We start from the raw sequence: 22,541 nt of genomic DNA, 5'->3' as shown, positions 1-22,541 counted from the left end.
CTTGTGTGTCCTTTAATAATCGGTTGGTACGTTTTAAGTTGATTACTTATGACAGGGTTTCACTCAAGATAAACCAGACTCATGAGTGCAGTGTGTCAAATGAGCGCTGAAGTTAGATAAAAATTCAATGCGGGACGAAGGAGAACCACAACTCAACCACCTGCGCGTGTTCCTGAGCGCCTGGGTGTCAGTTAACCATCTTGGTGTTTTATCATCTTTGGCTCCCGGGCATTTAAAAACATGGAAATGACGTCACCGCCACCTAATGTCCCACTTGGATTAAAGATGGCGCCCTCTCATGCACTGAGGTGCTGTAAACGGGCTCTAAACTGGGTACCTGTCCTGTTTATAAACCTCGTCGTCGGTTGGTCTTATTACGCTTATGTTGTGGAGCTTTGTGTCTGTAAGTACACTTACTTTTAGAAGTATTCATCGCTGTCGTGGGGCGGATATCTGCTTGTGTTGACAGTTTCAGGGCTGCCAACTTTGATAAGCTAGTTGGAGTGAGATTTAAATTCACCCCCAGGCTGCACACTGTAAACAAGCGTTTCAACCTCGGGACGATATTGCATTATATTTGTTTGTTTCAGATTGTTTAACAATTGGCGTGCATGTTGTTCTTCGTGTCAGGATTTTCTGACACTAATTTAATCAGGCAACTTTTTCAGTTAGATTGGGAGAGGAGAGACTCGATAACTTCATCGTGATAGTTGCAATGCACCGGGTAACATTTGATATCACAGTCAGTTAACTGAAATGAAGGTGCAAACGGAGGCAAAAGATTTCTTTTTCTTATTTAAATATGCGCTATATATAAAAAAAATGGCAAACTAATCTCTATAATTCAATAGCTCAGTTAAACGATACACATTGGTTTTATGGTTTTTAAAAATGTTGGTAAATTATAAAGGGGTTCGAGTTTATTTATGTTGTTGTTTTTTGTGTTTCTGTATATGCATCCTTAGTTCTTTATCAGATTTTTTTTTTTTTACTGTTTAAATATGCATTTGTGGCCTGACGTAGATAAATTGTCAATGTTGTTCTCTAATTTAATAGCTTCTTTAAAGCATACACATAGTTTTAATAGATTTAAAAATGTAGGTATATTATAAATAGGTCCAAGTTGATTTCTGTTGTTGTTTTCTATGCTTCTGTAAATGTGCATTCTTATTTCTGACACATTGCAATTATGTATCTCGAATTTACTTCTTCTTCCTCTTCTTCCTCTTCTTCTTCTTCTTCTTCTTTTATCTCAGAAATCTCAGACGAGAAGTTGACATTTTACAAATGACAATGATAGTACTTTTGTTTTTTTCTTTGAATTTGTTATTTAAGCGATTACAAGTTGGTACACAGATCCTGAGCAAGCAAACAGTGTCCTTCAGCAAAACGGCAAAAGTTTGTTTTTCTTTCCCAAAAGTTTAGCTTGGTGTCTTTCACCTTTGTTTGCTGAGTGTTATGAGCAATAATGGATAAACCTTGGTAGCATTAGTACTTTAACCGTAAAGAGGGATGGCTATAATTGAAGCTCATGATGCATTGAAAGTTATTAATTTTCTATGGAAGATGTTATAAAGGACTTCTGTTCAACTCTTTAAGAGCAAACTACTAAACCACCTACACCTAAACATTTGCAATAAACAAACGTTGCTGTGGCTCTTAATTTTTTAATTGAAGTAAGTGCAGCCAAATCAAAGGGACAAATTGTTTCTGATGAAGGGATTAGAAATAACATCACAAGATTTACAACTGAGCACACTCATTCAGCAAGTGATCATCCGAGCTTAAACAAGCAGGTCTGACAGCAATTCATCTTACATGAGAACTGATGGTATGTTTGAACAGACGGATATTGATCAGTTGTGCGTGTCCCGACACGCAACTCCCCTGCACTCACAGAAGGTTTTCTGTCGTGTCAGCCTGGAACTGATGATACCATTATCAGTATGTCGTTGTACTGTAGTTATGTCTGTAACTCAGCGGTCAGGACAGGGACATCCCTGCTGCTTAAACAAAGCTCTCTGTCATGGGTGGGTCACTGCTGTCGGTGCCAGGCGGCTGCCACATGGTGCGAGAAAGGGGTGGTGTGTGTGTGTGTGTGTGTGTGTGTGTGTGGTGGGGGATGTGTAGTCATGCATTCTTAGGATTTTCATTACTGCTCACTAATATATTTTTTCTCTGCCTTATGTAGATACAATCCCAAGTAATGCAGAACGAAGTAAGTGATACGTACAAGTCCTCTCATGTTAATGATTTATAGCAAAGATTATGTCAGAGATATAATGTAACTACAAACTTTTTTCCTTCTCTCAACAGTCAGTTATTTGGTTGTATTTCACATTGTCCTCACCATGTTTATATGGTCCTATTGGAAAACTATTGGGTCCAAACCAGCCAGCCCCTCAAAAGCGGTAAGCCAGGAAAAAAAAAAATTCCCATGAACACTTCATATAATTGTTTATGTGTACACATACATAGAAAACTGTCCTAAAGATGTTATTTGTTGGACTGTGACTGACTCCAGTCGCTTCTCCTCTTGTCAGTTTGCTCTGCCCAGAGCAGAGAAGGAACTGTATGAGAGAGAGGAGCGAGCCGAAACGCAACAAGAGATTCTGAAGAAGGTGGCGAAGAATTTACCCGTGTATACACGCACGGCTGGAGGAGGTGAGGCTTTCACAGCAACAGCAAAACTAACTGTGGTTTGCTTCCTGTTTAATGCCCTATGGTTACTTTAGCAGACCAGCAGGGAAATCTCTGTTAAAGAAGTTTTCCTCTGCTGGAAAGATAAAACTGGGATGTGTATGGAGTAGAAAGACACAAAAACTTTTAAAACTGGTGCTACATGACCAGAGAAAACAGAGAAAAAGGGCTGTGGCATTCATTTTTGCCCAAGTTGTAGATGACTAACAACTACCAGAGTGCACTGTGCCACACTGGACCAAACAATCCTGCTGGTGGGTGATGCAAGCTTGTGTGTCCAGAACTGGAAAAGAGGGTGAAAGGCAGCTCTCTGATCCACTTCTGTACTCTTTGTGTCTTCGGTGATGGCTGGCAATAAAAATCAAGGAGGTTAAACAGAGGAGGAGTCATGTCGTCATATTGTTTTATGTCCTTGGGGTACAACACATGAAGAGTTGAATCTGATCTAAAGGCTGAGTAGCTGGTGCACTATCATAGAAAAAGGGATGATTCATTTATTTGTATGTATGTAATATACAATATATGTATTTTACGTTATGTAAAATAGTATACAAAGACAACTGGTCAGTATGATTAAGATATTCGTGGAAATATTGAATTTGTATTTTTGATTCTCCCCCTCGTATTCTTCGCATTCTGTTTCCTACCAAAATGAAGATAAGAGTAAAAATGGACAATAAACAAATTCTTTTTATATGAAAACTTTCCATTGTAAATCGACTGCAATTCATCTAAACGTACCCAAAAACTGGCCGAGAGCCCCCAGAGAGGCTGAAAAGAGCACCTGAGTGGACACTGCTTCTTTATTTCGGCACTGTCTGCTGTAACTCTCTAAAGTCACAGCTCCAGTTACATTGTGCACGTGTCGAACCACAAAGCTCCAATGACCTTGACAAAATCGAGGAAGTACAATCTGCAGTTTTAGCAACAGGCCAAGAATCAGAGACAAGAATCAGCAAAGTCCACTGCAGGTTTTTGCTGAAAAACAAGCAAGGAGACCTGGACTCTGGCAAAATGAAGGGAATTTTACCAAACTTCATTTACACATACTACCTTCATCATGACACAAAGCTAGTTGAAAATAGACAAAGTATCCCTTGAAATAAGTTTTTATTGTTGTCACTATTGCCTCACAGATGAAATTGCGTAAGTGTGTTGCTACATTGTGTCTTCCCTTTTAGATAAAAATGCAACACTATTTATCTTTCTGAGAGGAAGTCCTTTATGACGTCTCCCTGCTAAAGCATGTCAGGCTCGTCGCTGTTGTGTTTAGGGAGCTGCATGTATCAGGAGGATTAACTGGAAACAGGTACACCTTGTTATCTCTAAGGCCACACCTGCCTCCTCTGCTCGTCAACAGTCATGATCTCACCTATACTGTTTCACAGGGACATCAGAAAAGACGCTTCATATTTATATTCAGCCTTTATTAAACTAAAAGAATTAATAAGAGATGGTCAATTTGTGGTTTAGACATTAAAGAGAGCAGGACATGTATAAACAAAGGTGAAGTGAAAGCATTAAAACATCCCTAAGATGCTTATCTTGTTTAAATGTAAGGGTTTTATATGTAAGAGTAATAGTGGTACAGCACTAACTCTGCTCTCATTTTCTTTAAATAGCCATCCGTTATTGTGACCACTGCCAGGTAATCAAACCTGACCGCTGCCATCACTGCTCCACCTGTGAGATGTGAGTGTTTTCTCAGTGTACACACTGTATATTAAGGTTCTCCATTTTCATTTTTATACTGTTTTCCCAGAAGGAGCAGATACTGTATGTTTAAACTTTTCAAACAATTTTAATGTTTACATACATATTGGTTGTTGTTTCTGGCTTCAAGTAAACATTAAGTGTAGCTTCTGCTAACAGGAAGTGAGTAGAAAATGCAAATGTGTTGCTGTTGAGAAATAATAAGAATAAATAAAGAAATAAAAGAAAAACAGAATGCATATGTTAGCTGGTTTTAAACCAAACTGTCAACCTTTTTTTTTTAGATAAAACATCTTTTTATTTTTATTTTGAGCACTATTTTTTATGCACTTTCAGTGCTTCTGGGTTTCAGCAAAAGCCACTATATTGTACTTATAGGATGTTTGTTTTCCTCATCTCATTCTTCAAGGTGTGTGTTGAAAATGGATCATCATTGCCCCTGGTAGGCTTTTCTCATTTAATCATACGTTTAACATTTTTTTATTCCATCATGATCACGATGAAGTTTGCGTGTTGCACTGTTGTCAGCAAGTTATCTGTTTTTTTAAGTGCATGAGATAAGCATCACTTTCCTTTTTTTTCTCTTCAGGGTGAATAACTGTGTTGGATTCTCAAACTACAAGTACTTTGTCTTGTTCCTGGCCTATGCCTCACTTTACTGTGCAGTCATCTGTGCTACAGTCATCCAGTATTTCATCAAATTCTGGACCGTGAGTACAGTAACTTCCTCTTACTTTAATAAAACAAAATTGGCATGCTCTTGCCTGTGAATGCTCGCTGTGGTTTGTCAAAAGTGATAATCAGATCTTTTAAGGCTCATTTTACTCATAAGATTTGCATTTAGTAGCCTTGGGTTAAAAACATTAATCTTCTTTGAAACTTAAGAAAACTAAAACAAAAATAAGTTGCACCTTCTGATGGACAACATTATTAATGATTAAATTGTGCAGTCAGGCTGTGGTAAGCCATGGGATGATTGTATTGTGAGATATTGACCAATTGGTTTAAAAATGTGTCACTGTGGTGCAGAAGTGAGTCATGTGATCACTTATCAGGAGATCCTCTTCAGCATACTGCTTACCAGGAGACAATGGCCCCTGTCTCTGGTCCGACAGTGAAGGAGTGTATTGTATTATAGCCAAAAATACAGCAATACTGTCCTGTGTGAGAAGTAATGAGGCAACAAAGTAACAATTAAATGTTCCATTTTCCACTTTGCTGCATTTAGTCGTTGGGTCAAGAGTACGTGATACAAGAACAGGAAATATTTTGCAGACAGATAAGACTAACACTTTTGCTTTTTTTGTTCCCTTCTAAAGAAACAGCTGCCTGACACGCATGCCAAATTCCACATCTTGTTTCTGTTTTTCGTGGCTGCCCTGTTCTTTATCAGCATCCTGTCACTTCTCAGCTACCATCTGTGGCTTGTGGGAAAAAACAGGACCACTATAGGTAGCTATAAATTTGTATAATTAATTCCATTTCTGATTATTTCATTTAAAAAATAATCGCTGACGGACTATATTTTTGCATCTGCTCTCAGAGGCTTTTAGGGCTCCTGTCTTCACAAACGGTCCAGACAAAAACGGGTTTTCTCTGGGCTTTAGCCGAAATGCAGCAGAGGTGTTTGGAGACCAAGGAAAGTACTGGTTGTTTCCTGTTTTCTCAAGGTGAGTCTACTCTGACCTGATGTAACTGTAGCTATTGGTTGCCTTAGCATCACAATGATGCAAATTTGTTGCTAGCAACGTGTCTACGCTGTGCTTGAAGGGGGAGTTATTAAGCTTATTTTCAGGTTTATAGCCTACTTGTATTTTGGGTATGCCTGTATCCATAAATCCATCCACCCCACAAGTTCAAGTTGACTTATTCACCTGGCTTTGTCAAAGTCATAAAAAGTCAAAGTCATCTTTATTGTCAATTCTGACAGGTTTGTTAGAGATACAGGAATTGAAATTGCGTTTCTCTCCATGCTCACGGTGCAAATAATAAAAGGAGAAAAAGAGAATAGAAAAACGAAGAGAAAAAAAGCTAAAAATATACTATATGTACATAAATTAAATAATCGGGCAATAGAAAGAAAGAAAATATAAACATGGTGTATAGACATACCTGCATAGAAACATATGTTATGGACATATAGACATATCCACATGTGTAGAGTGTGGTGGGTGCAAAAAGAAAAAGGACAGGTTTTTCTTATGTTTTATGTACAATACAGCAGCATAACACATTATGGCAAGAAAATGCGATTTCTTGGTTAAAATAAGAAAATAACCAATGTGTGCCACAGTGGGACTCAAGTAGCTAATCAGCACCATGGGCAGGACTAAAGCTGTTGTCAAGTAATGAACCAGAACCAAGAGGAATAATAACAACCATGACAAGCGCTTCAGACAGAATAGATGCTGCTGTCGAGGCTGCTCTAAATCAACATGTCTTCTGAATATTGCCCGTCATTGTAGTTTGTTTTACTTTTCACCACTCTTAAAACTCAGGCAAAATGGCTATGAAGGCATGACGGGGTATCAGTGTGGACTTAAAATGATGTTAGATTCATGTGAATATGTTTTTAGAAGTGATGGCAGTGATTGGCTACTGAATTAATCGACCCTTTCCCTCAAAAATCGCACAACGCCAGACTGCAGACGGACACTTAGTGTAACAAGTTGACACTTCTGTCAATCAGGGAAGTTTGGATTTCTAGTTAACATTTAATGTGCAAAAACTGTTTAACAACTATTTAAACACACTAACACTATTTTCCCCATACTGTCTGCGCTGGAACACCTGCATTCACTCTGAGACACTCTGTTTTAAGCCCTGTACACACTGTGCGTTTTTGGGCTGTCCCGGACGATAGATGACCATCATGCATGAAACGTGGCGATATATTTAGTCGTGGCTCTGAAATGGTGGTCTTATGTCACACAGTGAGAGACGATCAAGTATGGCTGTCGTCATGGTTGTGCGATCAGAGACAGACTGGGATAAAATTCTGACAGTGTCAGAAATTTGGGATGAGAATCTCACTTTGTGACTGCTGCTACTATCTATGTCTGGCGTTTACTGTGCGTAGCAGTTTGCATACATCAAACTTGATGTCTCACCCAACTTTATTGAGAACCATGTTGCAGAGTGTAGCTGCACTAATTATAAGATTCCAAAACTCTCACAGTCTTCAGGAGGCTTTAGCCGCCGTCTCTTTAAGACCCCCCTCTATAAAAGCCCGTGCTCTGAGTGGTCAGCATCTCTCGGTCTTCCATATCTCTGCATTTCTGGAGAATGACCGTGACAGATTATAGTGGTATTTTCTGCAGTGAAAAATTACCAATGCAAGCTTCTAAATGAAAATCTTTACAACTGGACATGTTCCAGAATAAATTTGATCTGAAACTGGGAAGAAATTAACAGCAATCAGCAACCAAGATTACATATTTTCCTGATGTTAGCATGTAGCTACATGTAACAGTGTAGTATAATGTAAACACTTGGAGCAGCAGTGTGCCTGGAGCATATGACCATATACAGAAATTTATCATGATCTGATGACCGCATGTCTTCAAAGTACAGAAAAAAACTGGAAACAGTATTCAGAATGGTCTGAGATTTTTGCTTAAAGGGATTACTTTTATATAAGCTTGCCTCATTATTTGAAACTTTTGATCTGACTTTTAAACTTCATTTCTATCATCAAGTATTGAAGCTATTATACTATAGTATAGTACAGATAACATCCAATGCTAACATGTTTACTAATGCTGTCTTTATCTTTATTTTATCAGTCTGGGGGATGGTCATTCCTTTGTTACCAGATTGGTACACATAGATCCTGAGATGGCAAACAGTGTCCTCCAGCAGAATGGCAAAAGGTTAGTATTGTTTGTTTACGTGTGTTCCCCACAAATATTGAATGTGTTTCCCTTCAGTTTTGTTAGCTGATTGTTAATCTCTAATGCCACTTTAACCACAGCCTTGCTGATGGGGACACCAACCCTTCTGTGCTTGGTAACAATATACAACACACAGTTGATGACAGCAAGGAGAAAATGGGTTTGTTGTTTCTCGCAATTTCATTTTGTTGCATTCTGACTAATATGTGAAGTGTGTAATTAACTTTCCTGCTTAAAAATCGACCCTTTAACAGTTTCTGGAACATATTTTTTGTCCTTGATGTTGTCCTTTCAGATGGAGCCCAGACAGTCTCTGTTACAATGGAGAGTGAGCCGTAGCAGGTATATGAGCATAACGTCAATGTTGTAGTTTTGTAGGTGTGATCCTTTCCCTGTGTTTATTTTTACTTTGTTGGCTGTTGCTGCAGGTTGCAGGCACGTCAGTAAACTATGATGCCTTAAAGCGGGAGCATCAGCGCCTCCACAGGAGCCGTCCTCAACCTTGTTTTGAGTGGACAGTGCAGCCTCAAGCCACATATTCTGTATGTACATTCAATGGACCACATTTCATCCAACGTGCTTTAAACCAGCACCACAACAATACTGCTATCATGTCAACAGGGACTGTACAGTGACCTCGTAGACTGCACCAGTCTGAAGCAAGAGGTGATTCACAGGTTTCGTCTTTGTTTTTAGCCAAAGACATTCAATTAATGTTTTGTAATTATGCATCTGAAAAACTCTGGGACTGCTTTTTCCCCCTTGTATGTCCGCAGTGTCTGTGTTTAGCTACATGGATTAATCACATTATACATTCCTAATAGAGAATCATCTGTTATCAGTATTAATCAAGAATTAATAACTAAGATAAAGCAGCAGGAGCCACTAAAGCAAGATGTGTATAAGTCACAAAATGGTGAGACATTTCAACACTGTCAACAGTGTAAAAATGATCAAGCACAGTGCAATTATTCAGACTGGTATTCAGTATCTGCTGGTCTAATTTAGCTCACAGTTTACATGACTGAAAATATTTCAAGGTCTTTCTGTTTACACTTTTTACACACATATTTATGTTTTTACATTTCAGATTTTCTTATTATGATCACACACAGAGGTGATGAAAGCTTAAAATGTGAGGACCAAATCTAGTTCACCTTGAGTTATAATAATTTAATTTAATCTAATTTAATTTCAAATAAAGCGTAACCAATAGATCAGTGTAATTTTCTATTAGATTATAGTTTTGTTGCACTGTAAGTTTTTAAAGATTTTTTTTGTTTTCAAGCTTTTATAAATTAATTGCATCGTCGTTATTGTCAATTGATTTTATGGATTTTTTTGTTTTTATTTATATAAATTATTAATTTTTTTTATATGCACATTGTCCTCTACCCAGGAATATTATCACTTTTATAAGTCAGTCTTGAGTGTTTAAAGGGTAACCGGTATTTTTCAACCCGCATCCTATTCACCCGGTTAGATGTGAAAATATGTCAGCTGTATGCGCCGTTTCCCCCGCTGCTTCTCTAATGTTCAACCTACCTCTTGCTCTTCTCCTGTTATTTTCACATCTAACTAGGCGAATTGTGGGTTTATGAACAGTGGAACAGTGGAAAGACGAACCAAAACGGTATTTCTATCAACTTTAGAAAATATTACTATTAATTCAAATGGAGTCTGGTAGGTTCGGCGACAGCAATTTCAGGGCTGATTCTAGTAAAACAAAAAGGATGACTCTAACTAAAAAGTCTATCTCTGTAGGCATCCTTTCCATAATTTTGTTAGAAACTTAAAATAACAATCTGAGCCTGTCAGTGGAAAAAACAAGCACTTTTAGAGGATGTAAAGTGAAGATGCATATGTCCAGAGTGAATACCCAGCAGCTGGTTTCGTGGCTGCCAGTTGCAGACCGCTCCCTTATTACTGGACCAATTTCAAAAACTGTTGTTCCCATTTGTCACTTAGACACAGAAATGTGGGAAAATAAGTTGAAGATACCGGTTACCTTTTAATGCCAGTGAATAAACATGTCTTAATTGCTTTTTTAGTTTAATGATTTATTTGAGAGTTGGAAAGCAAGAGCACAAAATGAAACCACAAAAACAGTTAAAAATCACTGTCAGATGTCAGGTATGTTTGATCCACTTTGTCCTTGATCCTCAACCAGGATAGATAAGGTAGACTTTATATACGGGTAATGAAAAAGAGGGTTTGCGTCATGCATCATGAAATCTGTCTGTGCTTCTGGCAGCTGCTTCATTGTATTACATTACTTGTAGTGTATTTGATGCATAGCAGTGTGGGGTTTTCCTGAATGATCAACAGACAATAGCGTGTATATATTGCTGAGTGAGTGCCAGCCCATGTGCAGGTGCTCACACTATCTCACAGTAGTTTAATAACTAACTTCACAGACTGATTTCTGCTTAGTGCACCACCCAGTAGCTACTGTTTCATTGAGACTAAATGATTCACGCAGGTTGACCCTCATTGTTGTGTAGAAATAAATGTCATGTAAGAAACTATAGGGTGTGATTTTTCTTATTTCAAACTAGTAAGAAATTAGACGAATTTAGAATTTACTGTCAAATAATTGCAGAGTTTGACTGTGACTCTCCCTGATTACAGTCAGCCCTCTGCAGATGGTTGTCATAACCAGCTTAAACTACATTTATGTCAAGATGTGTTTAAAATAACTTGCCTTTTTGTATTGCTAATTTTGTAGTAATGAAAAAGCTTTGAGTTGTCAAATGAGTAGAAAAGCGTTATATAATTGCAAGTCCATTTACCACCGCTGTGTCTAAGTAACGTCTAATAGAGCTGTTAACATGGCTGTAGACCCTTAATTCCTCTTAATTTTGAAGGTCACTAGAGCCTCAGTCTGTTTGGCCAACAATGATATATGCTGTGGTAACAATAATCTAGTGGTGGATTTTCTAAAAAGAAAAAAGACACTAAATGAGAAACACGTGTAACCATACTTATGAAGACATGATGACACAGATAGTTATAGCATGAGAACGCACATTAAAGTCAGACAGTGCTGACATGTTCAGGCAGGCGTTTGTCACTTATTTACTTTTTTCCGACACGGGATAATACTGCGTGGGGAACAAGATTGGCCGGCTCACCGAGAAAAGGTGAATAACCTCAGTGCCGTTCACCTCACAATAACAGTGCAACAGTTGTGAAGGTGTAAGAGTCTCAGATTTACTTTGGAGCGAGTAAATCCTTTGAACCTATTACAGTGTCATGAAAGATTGTCCTAGGTTTCCTAATTATCAATCTCATTTTATTTTAAATTTGTATCAATTTATTCAGTGTCCCACTAGTGTCATTTTGCCTTCTCTGGAGAAGGCAAAATAACACTAGTGGGGCACTTGTTGATATAAACAGGTTTCCATTTTCCTTTTGTTTGAACCTGAATATAACATTCTTATGTCCCACCACCCATGCATATTTTCTGACAATATCAACCTCAGCCTGCATAAAGCCCCAAATACCCTATTTGTTTTAGTAATAACTCTGCATAATTCAGTAGTCACACTCTGAAGATTTGGGTGTAGAAATGCTGTATGTGTACTTAAGGCGCTGAAACTGAATAATAAAACATGCACATTCCTCATATTTGAAGGAAATTCCTTTATCTTTTTATATCCTTGTATATCTAAGTAGAAAGCAACACACCTTGTCAAAGTTCATCTGGCCCTTCACCGTCACTATGTTGTGTCACCACCTCTGAACTTTGTGTTTTTTTAATTACTGTGACTTAAGTCTGTGACTGAATATCACCTGCTGAGGTGTTCTCATTAACTTTTAAGCTGTCATCTCAACTTCACTCCTTAGAAGTCACCTTAAGGGTAAAGTACACTCGCTGTTAAATCTGCTACCAGAATCCACCGGCAGACACTCTGATGTGAAGGGAGATTATTGAAGCAGACCCTGATATTTTACTGCCGATCCGGTCTCACTGAAGTCATTTCAACAAGGAGAAAAGTCTAATTTGTCTAGGCGATCTCTTCTTAGTGAATTTCTCAGCAGGAATTTCTGGACACCATGGAGGAAGCCCTCAACAGCACCATCGATCCAGCTTGTTTACAGGAGCCCCCGCTGGCTATCGACGTGATAAAACGTAAGTGACCTACATGTCCACACTCTGCTCGCTGATAATGTTTCATTATCAACCAGTCTGAGCTAATTTGATTACAGTGCACTCAGCTGTGTCACACACGCCACTGTGTGTGTCTATAAGTATTTAATGCACCATCTGATATTGATTTCCAGCTGTGACAGCCGGGCTGGTATTGCTTTCAGCTTATGAGTGTGTGTGTGTGTGTGTGTCATCATGGAGGCACCTGTTGTGGCGGGAATTACCACAGGAGCAGTTATGGTTGCCAGGTGTTTTTTTGTCTTTCTGTATGTGGACAGATTACTAGTGTATTGTGCTTTTCATACTAGCACAGTCTTGAAATTACATGGATTTTAGTTTTACCCAGAACACATACAGGAGTCTCCTGGATGAAAGTCTGGACTTTGTTTGACCTATCAACTTCTCCTTTTGCATGCCCTATTCAGACTTTTTCGCTCTTTATTCAATGGCAGATGCTCAGTGCATCAAAAATACGTCACCTGGGAGTACCCAGTAGCTCACATGGTAGAGCAGGCACCCTATGTTACAAAGGCTAAGTCCTCGCTGCAGCAGCCATGGGTTCAACCCCAGCCTGTGTGCCTTTGCTGCATTTCATCCCCTCTCTATCCTTTTGACATTTAATCTGTAAATAAAGGCAAAAAGGCAAAAAAAAAAAATAAATCTTAAAATACAAAACAACCCACCACCACCATTTATGCCCTGATCCATATTCTCTTTATCATGACTAGTGTGGTGTATCTCTACTTTCTTTTTTTTGTCTCTGTTTCAAAAATCCAATGTCCCACACATCTTTAAAACAAGCAAAATCAGTTTTGTGCTGTTTGCATGTGACTTTTAAGTGTTTCATACTGTACGAAGCCTATAGTTCATGTTCTGTATTATGAAATAATCCAATCCTCTCTCTCTCTCCCTCTCTGTTTTATGTCAGAGCTAGATACATCTGGATGGTGCCTGCACTCCATGCTCACCCTCATGTCCTGCATCTCCCTGCTGTTGTACCTGGAGCAGTGTGTCTATATTTATAAGAACCTGCCCTACCCCAAGAAGACAACCCTAATATGGATAAATGGTGCAGCACCAGTAAGCATGATGTTATAATATAACAATAACAAATTTAAAACCACTTTATTTGTGAAGTGAGTGTTATGAGCTTGGGTACAAGACCCTTTGAATACAACATGAAATCTCAATGTATGCACATTCTTGTATTTCTCTCTTTCAGGTCATTTCTGTCATGTCTTGTTTTGGGATGTGGATCCCGAGGGCAGTCATGTTCACAGACATGACATCAAACTGGTGAGTTTTCTCTAAACTCCAGCTAAATTAGTGGTAAGAACAAAGTATTTTCTCACGTAGCAGTCAAAAGGCTGAAATATGATTTTGAAATGGATATGAATCTGTATTTTCAGAAGTTCTCTCCTATCTGCACATGCTTCATTTCCTTCCTTTAAAGTGGAAACAAACAACATTTTTAGGTTGTGCAATGGTCAGCTATGACTTTAACCTTTAATTTGCTGATGGTCAGAATATCCTTATATGCCAGGGAATTACACCGGAGATTGAAAAGTGTGCCAAGTGGATCAATTAGGCATGATGACTTACAGGACAAATGATCTCTTGTACAGATTAACGAAAGGACACAAAAACCATCTCCAACCAGCATGTACTCAACTTCAATAAAACACAGGAAATCTTTATAGGCTGTTGCCGCCTCCAGTGATGCATTTTATGTGCTTTGTGATTTATGGGATTTATGTCTACTACAGCACGTTTAACAGCTGGGTCAAAATCCATTAACAAGGGATTTTAGTGATTTGTTCTCAAATTCCAAGATAAGGTGGGTTTTTATTTTAGAAATAAAGAAATAAAGAAATAAAAAAAAAAAAAAATTTGTCGTATGGCTCCCTTGATGAAAAAACATAAATGTAGCACCTCTTATAGTGAAACCAAAGCTCAGTGGTTCAGAGTGATTTTTGGGAATTATTCCATACCTGCTGTCTATAAATAGGCCTGAATCCCTTCTTTTTCTTCTCAAGTTATTTTGCAGTTGTGGTGTACAAAGTCTTGGTTCTGTTGGTCGAGGAGTTTGGGGGCAGCACTGCTTTTCTGAAGCGGTTTTCTGGTAAACCCTTTATGATCCGCACAGGACCCTGCTGCTGCTGCTGCATCTGTTTACCTCGTGTGCCCATGTCATGGTATTTACCTGTTTATACAGTCTGTGTGTTACTGTTCTGAGTCTACTGTTCATACATTGAGGTTTTTATGGTAATATGTGCAGTCAGTTATTAAATATAAATAAGAGCACGATTATTGTCTTCTAATTTTGTACATTTCTAATGTGGATCTCTTTCTGGGATCATTCAGGCGAATGTTATTCATCCTGAAGATAGGTGCTCTTCAGTATGCAATCCTAAAGACGGTGCTCTCTGTTCTCTCCATAATATTGTGGACAAATGGCAACTTCGATCCCGCTGATGTAAGTATTTGAAATGCTTGTGTACATATCTGATTGACAAAATTAAATTTAAATACCTTTGCTTCTTTTTCAGCTAGAGATCACTGGTACAGCCATTTGGATTGGCCCATTCATCGGTGTTCTCACTCTCACCTCACTTTGGCCTGTTGCCATCATCTTCATGAACACTAACAGCTTTTTACGCAGCCTCAAAATTGTACCCAAGTATGCCATGTACCAGGTGAGTCATCAGCACAGCCAATACAATATATGTATGTCACAGTATCAGCTGCATTTTTTTTCTCTCTTTTCTCAAGTTTCTTACAATGGCAGATTAAAAAAGAAAGCAAAAAAAGTCTGGTGAAAAAAGCTTGTGTGTTAAGTGTTCAGGGAAGCAAGCACTACAAATAACCACTGGTGACATGGAATTATAATAGAATACTTCATCCACAAAATGATAAAATATTTATCAGTAACTCATGCCATGTTACCTTGAATTTGTGAAAAAATATTTGTGTTTTTTGCACGCCTCCACGGTGAGTGAAGGATCCAAAAACAAAGAAAATTCTTAATACCCGTACATTCCATTGAGCAGAGTTCATGCGCACAGGCTTGTGGAGGCACACTGCTCATCGATGTGAGACTGTTTATATGAAGGTGTTTTAAATAGTAACGTTTTAGTTAACAGATTTGTTTGTGAAGTACAAGCAAACGACTGGATAAATGAGACTTTGATTATACTGCATGAGTTGTGTGAGTGTGTAAATGATTGTTTTGACATACTGAAATCTTCATCATGGTAGCATGGGAGAAAAGCTAAGTATTCATCACAAATTTGATTGAACACAGGTTAAGAAATTGATTAACAAATGATTAGTTTGTGGGTGAAGTATTCCTATAAAGGTCCAGTGTGTAGGATTTAGTGGGATATATTAGCAGAAATAATATAATATAATGTGTTTTAATATGTAATATAATGTAATGCAATACAATACAATATATAATTAAAGCTGCAAGCAGCGATGAAGGGGCCCTCGAACCACCGCATATGTTGGGGTACTGGTGAAATCCAGCTAAATCTATCTATCTAGCCATTCATTTCTGTGAAAGTCAGATAATGCATGCAGAGAGTTTGGACCCTGGAATGAAATATTTCACATGATGTAGATTTATGTGCCCTCCAGCGCCCACTAGATGGCACTGGAGGGCACATAAATTCCACATCTTGGTGTACATCATTTGTAGACCAAACCATGAAAATTTCATGTAAATTAATTAATTAATTAATTATCATTTTAAACAAAAAAACTATTTGGAATGTTGAGTTTTAACCTTATCCAGGGCAGGTAAGTTTTACAGGCTGCTTCCCAGAGAAGAGTCTGAAGCACAACTTAAAACAGTTGAAATGTCAGAAGGTTTAGCTCAGTTGGTTGGAGGGCTTGCCTGCAGACTATGAGATCATTAGTTCGAACCTCACCCAGTACAGGACAGGTGAATTCAGTTGTCCAAAGCAAAGAGCTATATTCAAGGTAAAGCACAGTTGAAGTGTCAAGTGGCTTGGTCTGTTATATAAACTTACTCATAAACCATGAGAATGCAAGTTTATGTTCAACAGAATGTCAAAATCATGCATAATGTCAGGAGGTTTGGCTCAGTGGGTAAATTTTGTAAGTTTTTGACTGCAAATAGGTTAGCTCAGTATTTCTAGTGATGTCTTGACATGATAGACACGTGTACCAGATTTCATACATGCAGGTGAAACGCAGTGAGAGGGCTACCTCGTTGAAATATTGTAGGGGGTGCCACTGAAGCATGTTAGCACACAGACAGAAAATTAGCATATGGACCTACTCAGGGCTGGACTGTTGTCCACTATGCCAAGTTTGGAGGACATACAAGCATGTGCAGTAAAGTTATAATATATTCCCCCCCTCCGCAGCGAAACATTGGCGTTCAATGCTAAGCCACTGACAAGTGGTAAAGGTTTTGCACGGACCTTTGATAACTTTCAATCAGGAAGGTCTTAAGATCATATAGATAGAATTTCAACTGGATGCGATTCATTGTGTAGGACAAGTTTGTGAAAGTATAAAAATATTTTTTTTTCCTTTTGCCACAAGGTGGTGCTATTATGACTAGTGAATATTGTCATACAGATATGTTCAGGGCAGGACCCTTAAAAGCCCTGAAAAATATTGATATTTACAGTGCAATGTTAACTGCATGTACACTGTGTGTACACTGTGTAACTGATGAGTGTTAATTCTCTCTTTAGCTCGTACTTGTACTGAGTCAGCTGCAGACATCAATCATTAACATCCTGGCCTTGGATGGAACCATCGCCTGCTCCCCTCCCTTTTCTTCCCAAGCTCGTGCCTCCAGTAAGAAACATCTCTGAATGTCCGCTGCTCACATATTACTTAGGTAAAATTATGCATCTGAAACCCTGATTTGTTCTCTCTGTCTCTCTCTTCCTGTCCTGCAGTGCTAAGTCAGCAGATGATGATCATGGAGATGTTCATTATCACGCTGGTCACTCGGAATTTCTACCGTCGAACATATGACCCACTTCCCTCTGAGGCACATGACAACGACCAGAACGCTAAAGCCACCCTGCAGGCTGCTCTCGTGGAGCATGACGTCTAAAAAAGGAGACAGTGATGGAAGAATGGGAGCCAACACTGCAAATGTTTGATGAAAGGTTTTCATTTTATAAACATTTTACCTCATTCTGTCACTGGAATTTAAGGGGAGAAAACAGCACTGCTATGGTGACTTTCATCCCTATTTTCTTCTGACTTTTCCCATACACGGCACTTACTGACATTCATTTATATTCTGTACTTGACAAAACTGAAAGGGCTGGTTTGCTGAATTACTTTGTTCAGTGTGAGAAGTAGTCACTTTAAAAAAGTATCCAAAGTGAGGTGTGTGGGTTATCCACAGTGACCAGGACATTGGTTATGAGAAGAGATGCTGGCTGGTCAATTGTTTATGTGTTTTCAATGTTTTGAGCACCCAAATTGTATTTTATACACCTTGATTGTACTGGATTGGAGGCAGAAATGGATATCTTAAAACCTGAAAAACAAGCCAATACTGTTTGATAAATTGTAGGTAGAGAATAGGGAGGATTTCTTTTCTTACTTTTTTTTTGATTTATGTGAACTTACCCTTTAACCCTTTAACACCTTGATCAGCATCAATTTTCTTATGCTGCATTCAGACACCTTTCATGAGCATTTAAAGTTCTGAAACCTGAGAAAATGTGTTGAATTTCTTTTGGAAAAAAATGGAAAAAAACATGATGAGCAACTTGGCAAGAAATGTACTACAAACTGCACAAAACTGTAAAACGTGATAGTTAACTGGAGACAATCAAAAGATATTATCAATAAATGGGGGGGAAAATGTCCTGAAAACAATATTTATAATTCTCAGATTGAATGGATAGATAGATAGATCTAAATGTTTCTATGTAACTAAAACAGTAGATATATAATATGTGTTTAAAATATATTTCTGTAATGTATTTATTCATTTAATTATCTATTATTTTGCTTTGGCAACAATGTAACAAAAACATTCATGCCAGTAAAGCTGATTTGAATTTGAATTACATAGATAGATAGATAGATAGACAGACAGATAGATAGATAGATGGATAGATTTCTTTAAGTCATTTTTTTGTTTTGAATTTCTCTTTTTTGTTGCTAATTTTCAGGTTATTTTCTTTAAACTTTTTTCTTTAAACACTTAACTTTTCTACTTTCTACTAATTACTGACCTTTTACTAATTACTACTTTTTTTGGTCCATTTCTTGTTAAGTTGCTTGTCGCCCTCTTCAAATGTGTTTGAAAGAAACCAAAGGGTTAAAGGAATAACTTGACATTTTATGATGTGCTTATTCTGTTTGGTTGACACCAATCTCGGGTCTGTACAGAAAATATGAAGCTACTACCAGTGAGCTTAGCTTGGCATAGAGACGGGACAGAGAAAACAGTTCGTCTGTCTCTGTAACTGGCATCTGGAGGAGAGAAGCAGTGCCTTTTTTTTACATAATACTGAATGCTGAAAAGTGTGACAACATACTTTACAGTGTATTTATACGTGTCATACTGAAATAAATCACAGAGAGGACGAAAGGCTGAAAATTGGGAAAGTGGTCTTTTGGGGTTGGATTATGTTTGTTTATGAATATTTGTTTGAATAAGAGCATTATCTTTACATTTTCCTCAACAACAGTAAATAAAAACACCTATTTATTTGTGTTAATGAGTGTCAATGTGCATCTAATGTGTTTTTGTACTCAGGTAATGCTTAAACAGTACTTATTTGGTTACAAATATACTCATTACAGTGCCCACGTTGCACTATAGTCCTACTGCGAATCTAAGCACTGTTGTTCACTGAGCAGCATGCATAGGGAAGTCTTTGTAACATTTTAACTTAAATTCAATATAAGCTTTCAGTCTCATGACAGTCCATCTCTTCTGCAATAATTTATTCCCCTGTGAAGAGACAAATAACGAAAGAAACATTTTATTAGGAAACTTGATTCTAAGTCTTTGTCCTCCACAACTGTGTACCAGTATGACTCTACCATTAAGTCTCCTACTGTTTTTTCTCAACACTGCCCACAAAAACAGCCAGATTTGTTCAAAGATTGCTGACCCACTTACTTAGACTTATTTGGAACAGGGAATACATGCGGATGAGACAGCAGCTTTATTTTCAGACTCAGTGTGTGCACTTAACAGCCATCTGCAGCCAAATTGTGCCACATGTTGTTTCGTCATCTAACACTAGAGGCTGTGCTTTTCCATCCCAAAGCATGTCATCTCTCCTTACCTCACAATAATTAATTAGGGGTTCAAGCAGCATCACATGCAGCTGGAGCCCTAAGCTTTTTCCTCACACTTTTCTTATTTCTTCTTCTTCTCATTTAGACCTCAAAACAGCATAAAATAGTGTGCCAAGACACGCCATAGCATAGAAAATTAGAAAAATGGTTAAAAACACTATCAGAATGGATGTTGAAAAACTGACTCAAAAAGCAAGGCTATAGTAAGGCAAAAATGTCAAAATATGACATGTCCAAAAAACAGCTGAACACAACTCAAAACAGAATAAAATAGCATACCAAGACATGCCATAGCATAGTAAATTACAAAAACGGCCAAAAACACCATAAGAATGCATGTTGAAAAAATTACCCAAAAAGCAAGGCTATAGTAAGGCAAAATTGTCAAAATATGACTTGTCCCAAAAACAGCTGAAAGCACCTCAAAACAGCATAAAATAGCGTGCCAAGACATGCTATAACAAAGAAAGTTGCAAAAACGGTTAAAAACACCATCAGAATGCATGTTGAAAAAGTGACCCAAAAAGCAAGGCTATAGTAAGGCAAAAATGTCAAAATATGACATGTCCAAAAACCAGCTGAACGCACCTCAAAAAAGAATAAAATAGCGTACCAAGACATGCCATAGCATAGAAAATTACAAAAACGGCCAAAAACACCATAAGAATGCATGTTGAAAAAATTACCCAAAAAGCAAGGCTATAGTAAGGTAAAATCGTCACAATATGAAATGTCTCAAAAACAGCTGAAAAGACGTCAAAACAGCATGAAATAGTGTGCCAAGACACGCCATAGCCTAGACAATTGCAAAAACGGCCAAAAACACCATAAGAATGCATGCTGAAAAAGTGACCCAAAAAGCAAGGCTATAGTAAGGCAAAAATGTCAAAATATGACATGTCCAAAAAACAGCTGAAAGCACCTCAAAACAGCATAAAATAGCGTGCCAAGACATGCTATAACAAAGAAAGTTGCAAAAACGGTGAAAAACCCCATAATAATGCATGCTGAAAAAGTGACCCAAAAAGCAAGGCTATAGTAAGGTAAAATCGTCACAATATGACATGTCTCAAAAACAGCTGAAAAGACCTCAAAACAGCATGAAATAGCGTGCCAAGACACGCCATAGCATAGAAAATTAGAAAAACGGTTAAAAACACTATCAGAATGGATGTTGAAAAACTGACTCAAAAAGCAAGGCTATAGTAAGGCAAAAATGTCAAAATATGACATGTTCCAAAAACAGCTCAAAACACCTAAAAACAGCATGAAATAACGTGCCAAGACATGCTATCACAAAGAAAGTTGCAAAAACGGCCAAAAACACCATAAGAATGCATGTTGAAAAAGTGACCCAAAAGGCAAGGCTATAGTAAGGCAAAATTGTCAAAATATGACATGTCCAAAAACCAGCTGAACACACCTCAAAAAAGAATAAAATAGCGTACCAAGACATGCCATAGCATAGAAAATTACAAAAACGGCCAAAAACACCATAAGAATGCATGTTGAAAAAATTACCCAAAAAGCAAGGCTATAGTAAGGTAAAATTGTCACAATATGAAATGTCTCAAAAACAGCTGAAAAGACGTAAAAACAGCATGAAATAGTGTGCCAAGACACGCCATAGCATAGACAATTGCAAAAACGGCCAAAAACACCATAAGAATGCATGCTGAAAAAGTGACCCAAAAAGCAAGGCTATAGTAAGGCAAAATTGTCAAAATATGACTTGTCCAAAAAACAGCTGAAAGCACCTCAAAACAGCATGAAATAGCGTGCCAAGACATGCTATCACATAGAAAGTTGCAAAAACGGCCAAAAACACCATAAGAATGCATGTTGAAAAAGTGACCCAAAAGGCAAGGCTATAGTAAGGCAAAATTGTCAAAATATGACATGTCCAAAAACCAGCTGAACACACCTCAAAAAAGAATAAAATAGTGTACCAAGACATGCCATAGCATAGAAAATTACAAAAACGGCCAAAAACACCATAATAATGCATGCTGAAAAAGTGACCCAAAAAGCAAGGCTATAGTAAGGCAAAATTGTCAAAATATGACTTGTCCAAAAAACAGCTGAAAGCACCTCAAAACAGCATAAAATAGCGTGCCAAGACATGCTATAACAAAGAAAGTTGCAAAAACGGCCAAAAACACCATAAGAATGCATGTTGAAAAAGTGACCCAAAAGGCAAGGCTATAGTAAGGCAAAATTGTCAAAATATGACATGTCCAAAAACCAGCTGAACACACCTCAAAAAAGAATAAAATAGCGTACCAAGACATGCCATAGCATAGAAAATTAGAAAAATGGCCAAAAACACCATAAGAATGCATGTTGAAAAAATTACCCAAAAAGCAAGGCTATAGTAAGGTAAAATCGTCACAATATGAAATGTCTCAAAAACAGCTGAAAAGACGTCAAAACAGCATGAAATAGCGTGCCAAGACACGCCATAGCATAGACAATTGCAAAAACGGCCAAAAACACCATAAGAATGCATGCTGAAAAAGTGACCCAAAAAGCAAGGCTATAGTAAGGCAAAAATGTCAAAATATGACATGTCCAAAAACCAGCTGAAAGCACCTCAAAACAGCATAAAATAGCGTGCCAAGACATGCTATAACAAAGAAAGTTGCAAAAACAGTGAAAAACCCCATAATAATGCATGTTGAAAAAATGAGCGAAAAAGCAAGGCTATAGTAAGGCAAAATTGTCAAAATATAACATGTCTCAAAAACAGCTGAAAACACCTC

General features: G+C 37.8%; 2 protein-coding genes across 2 annotated transcripts; both read left to right on the top strand.

Moving 5' to 3' along the window:
* Positions 1–222: 222 nt before the first annotated feature.
* On the top strand, positions 223–10,834 carry LOC121952871 (palmitoyltransferase ZDHHC20-B-like). Its single transcript, XM_042499728.2, has 13 exons — positions 223–403; positions 2,192–2,218; positions 2,317–2,411; positions 2,544–2,664; positions 4,323–4,392; positions 4,823–4,855; positions 5,003–5,123; positions 5,733–5,865; positions 5,957–6,083; positions 8,199–8,285; positions 8,387–8,466; positions 8,602–8,648; positions 8,735–10,834. The coding sequence occupies exons 1-12, from the start codon at positions 241–243 to the stop codon at positions 8,643–8,645; spliced, it is 1,101 nt and encodes a 366-aa protein (XP_042355662.2). The 5' UTR covers positions 223–240; the 3' UTR covers positions 8,646–8,648; positions 8,735–10,834.
* Positions 10,835–10,983: 149 nt separating this feature from the next.
* Positions 10,984–19,200, top strand: LOC121952864 (organic solute transporter subunit alpha-like). The gene is made up of 8 exons (XM_042499720.2): positions 10,984–12,441; positions 13,388–13,539; positions 13,682–13,755; positions 14,496–14,654; positions 14,824–14,935; positions 15,009–15,155; positions 17,190–17,295; positions 17,400–19,200. Exons 1-8 carry the CDS (start codon positions 12,366–12,368, stop codon positions 17,558–17,560), a joined length of 987 nt encoding a protein of 328 aa, XP_042355654.2. The 5' UTR covers positions 10,984–12,365; the 3' UTR covers positions 17,561–19,200.
* The last annotated feature ends 3,341 nt before the right edge of the window (positions 19,201–22,541 follow it).

Source organism: Plectropomus leopardus, chromosome 15, assembly GCF_026936395.1.
Source record: "Plectropomus leopardus strain MGB_pleo_1.0 chromosome 15, ASM2693639v1, whole genome shotgun sequence".
Lineage (NCBI taxonomy): Eukaryota > Metazoa > Chordata > Actinopteri > Perciformes > Serranidae > Plectropomus > Plectropomus leopardus.
Note: the sequence above shows the minus strand (reverse complement) of the source record. Positions and strands in the feature narration are given on the sequence as shown.

Bases quoted from the DNA above. Each gene is read 5' to 3' on its own strand.
- LOC121952864 (XM_042499720.2), top strand. From the start codon at position 12,366: ATGGAGGAAGCCCTCAACAGCACCATCGATCCAGCTTGTTTACAGGAG. The intron at 13,756-14,495 runs GTGAGTTTTCTC...TTTCTTCTCAAG, and splicing joins ACAGACATGACATCAAACTG to TTATTTTGCAGTTGTGGTGT. The intron at 14,655-14,823 runs GTATTTACCTGT...GGGATCATTCAG, and splicing joins CCTCGTGTGCCCATGTCATG to GCGAATGTTATTCATCCTGA.
- LOC121952871 (XM_042499728.2), top strand. From the start codon at position 241: ATGGAAATGACGTCACCGCCACCTAATGTCCCACTTGGATTAAAGATG. The intron at 2,412-2,543 runs GTAAGCCAGGAA...TCCTCTTGTCAG, and splicing joins CAGCCAGCCCCTCAAAAGCG to TTTGCTCTGCCCAGAGCAGA. The intron at 5,866-5,956 runs GTAGCTATAAAT...ATCTGCTCTCAG, and splicing joins AAAAAACAGGACCACTATAG to AGGCTTTTAGGGCTCCTGTC.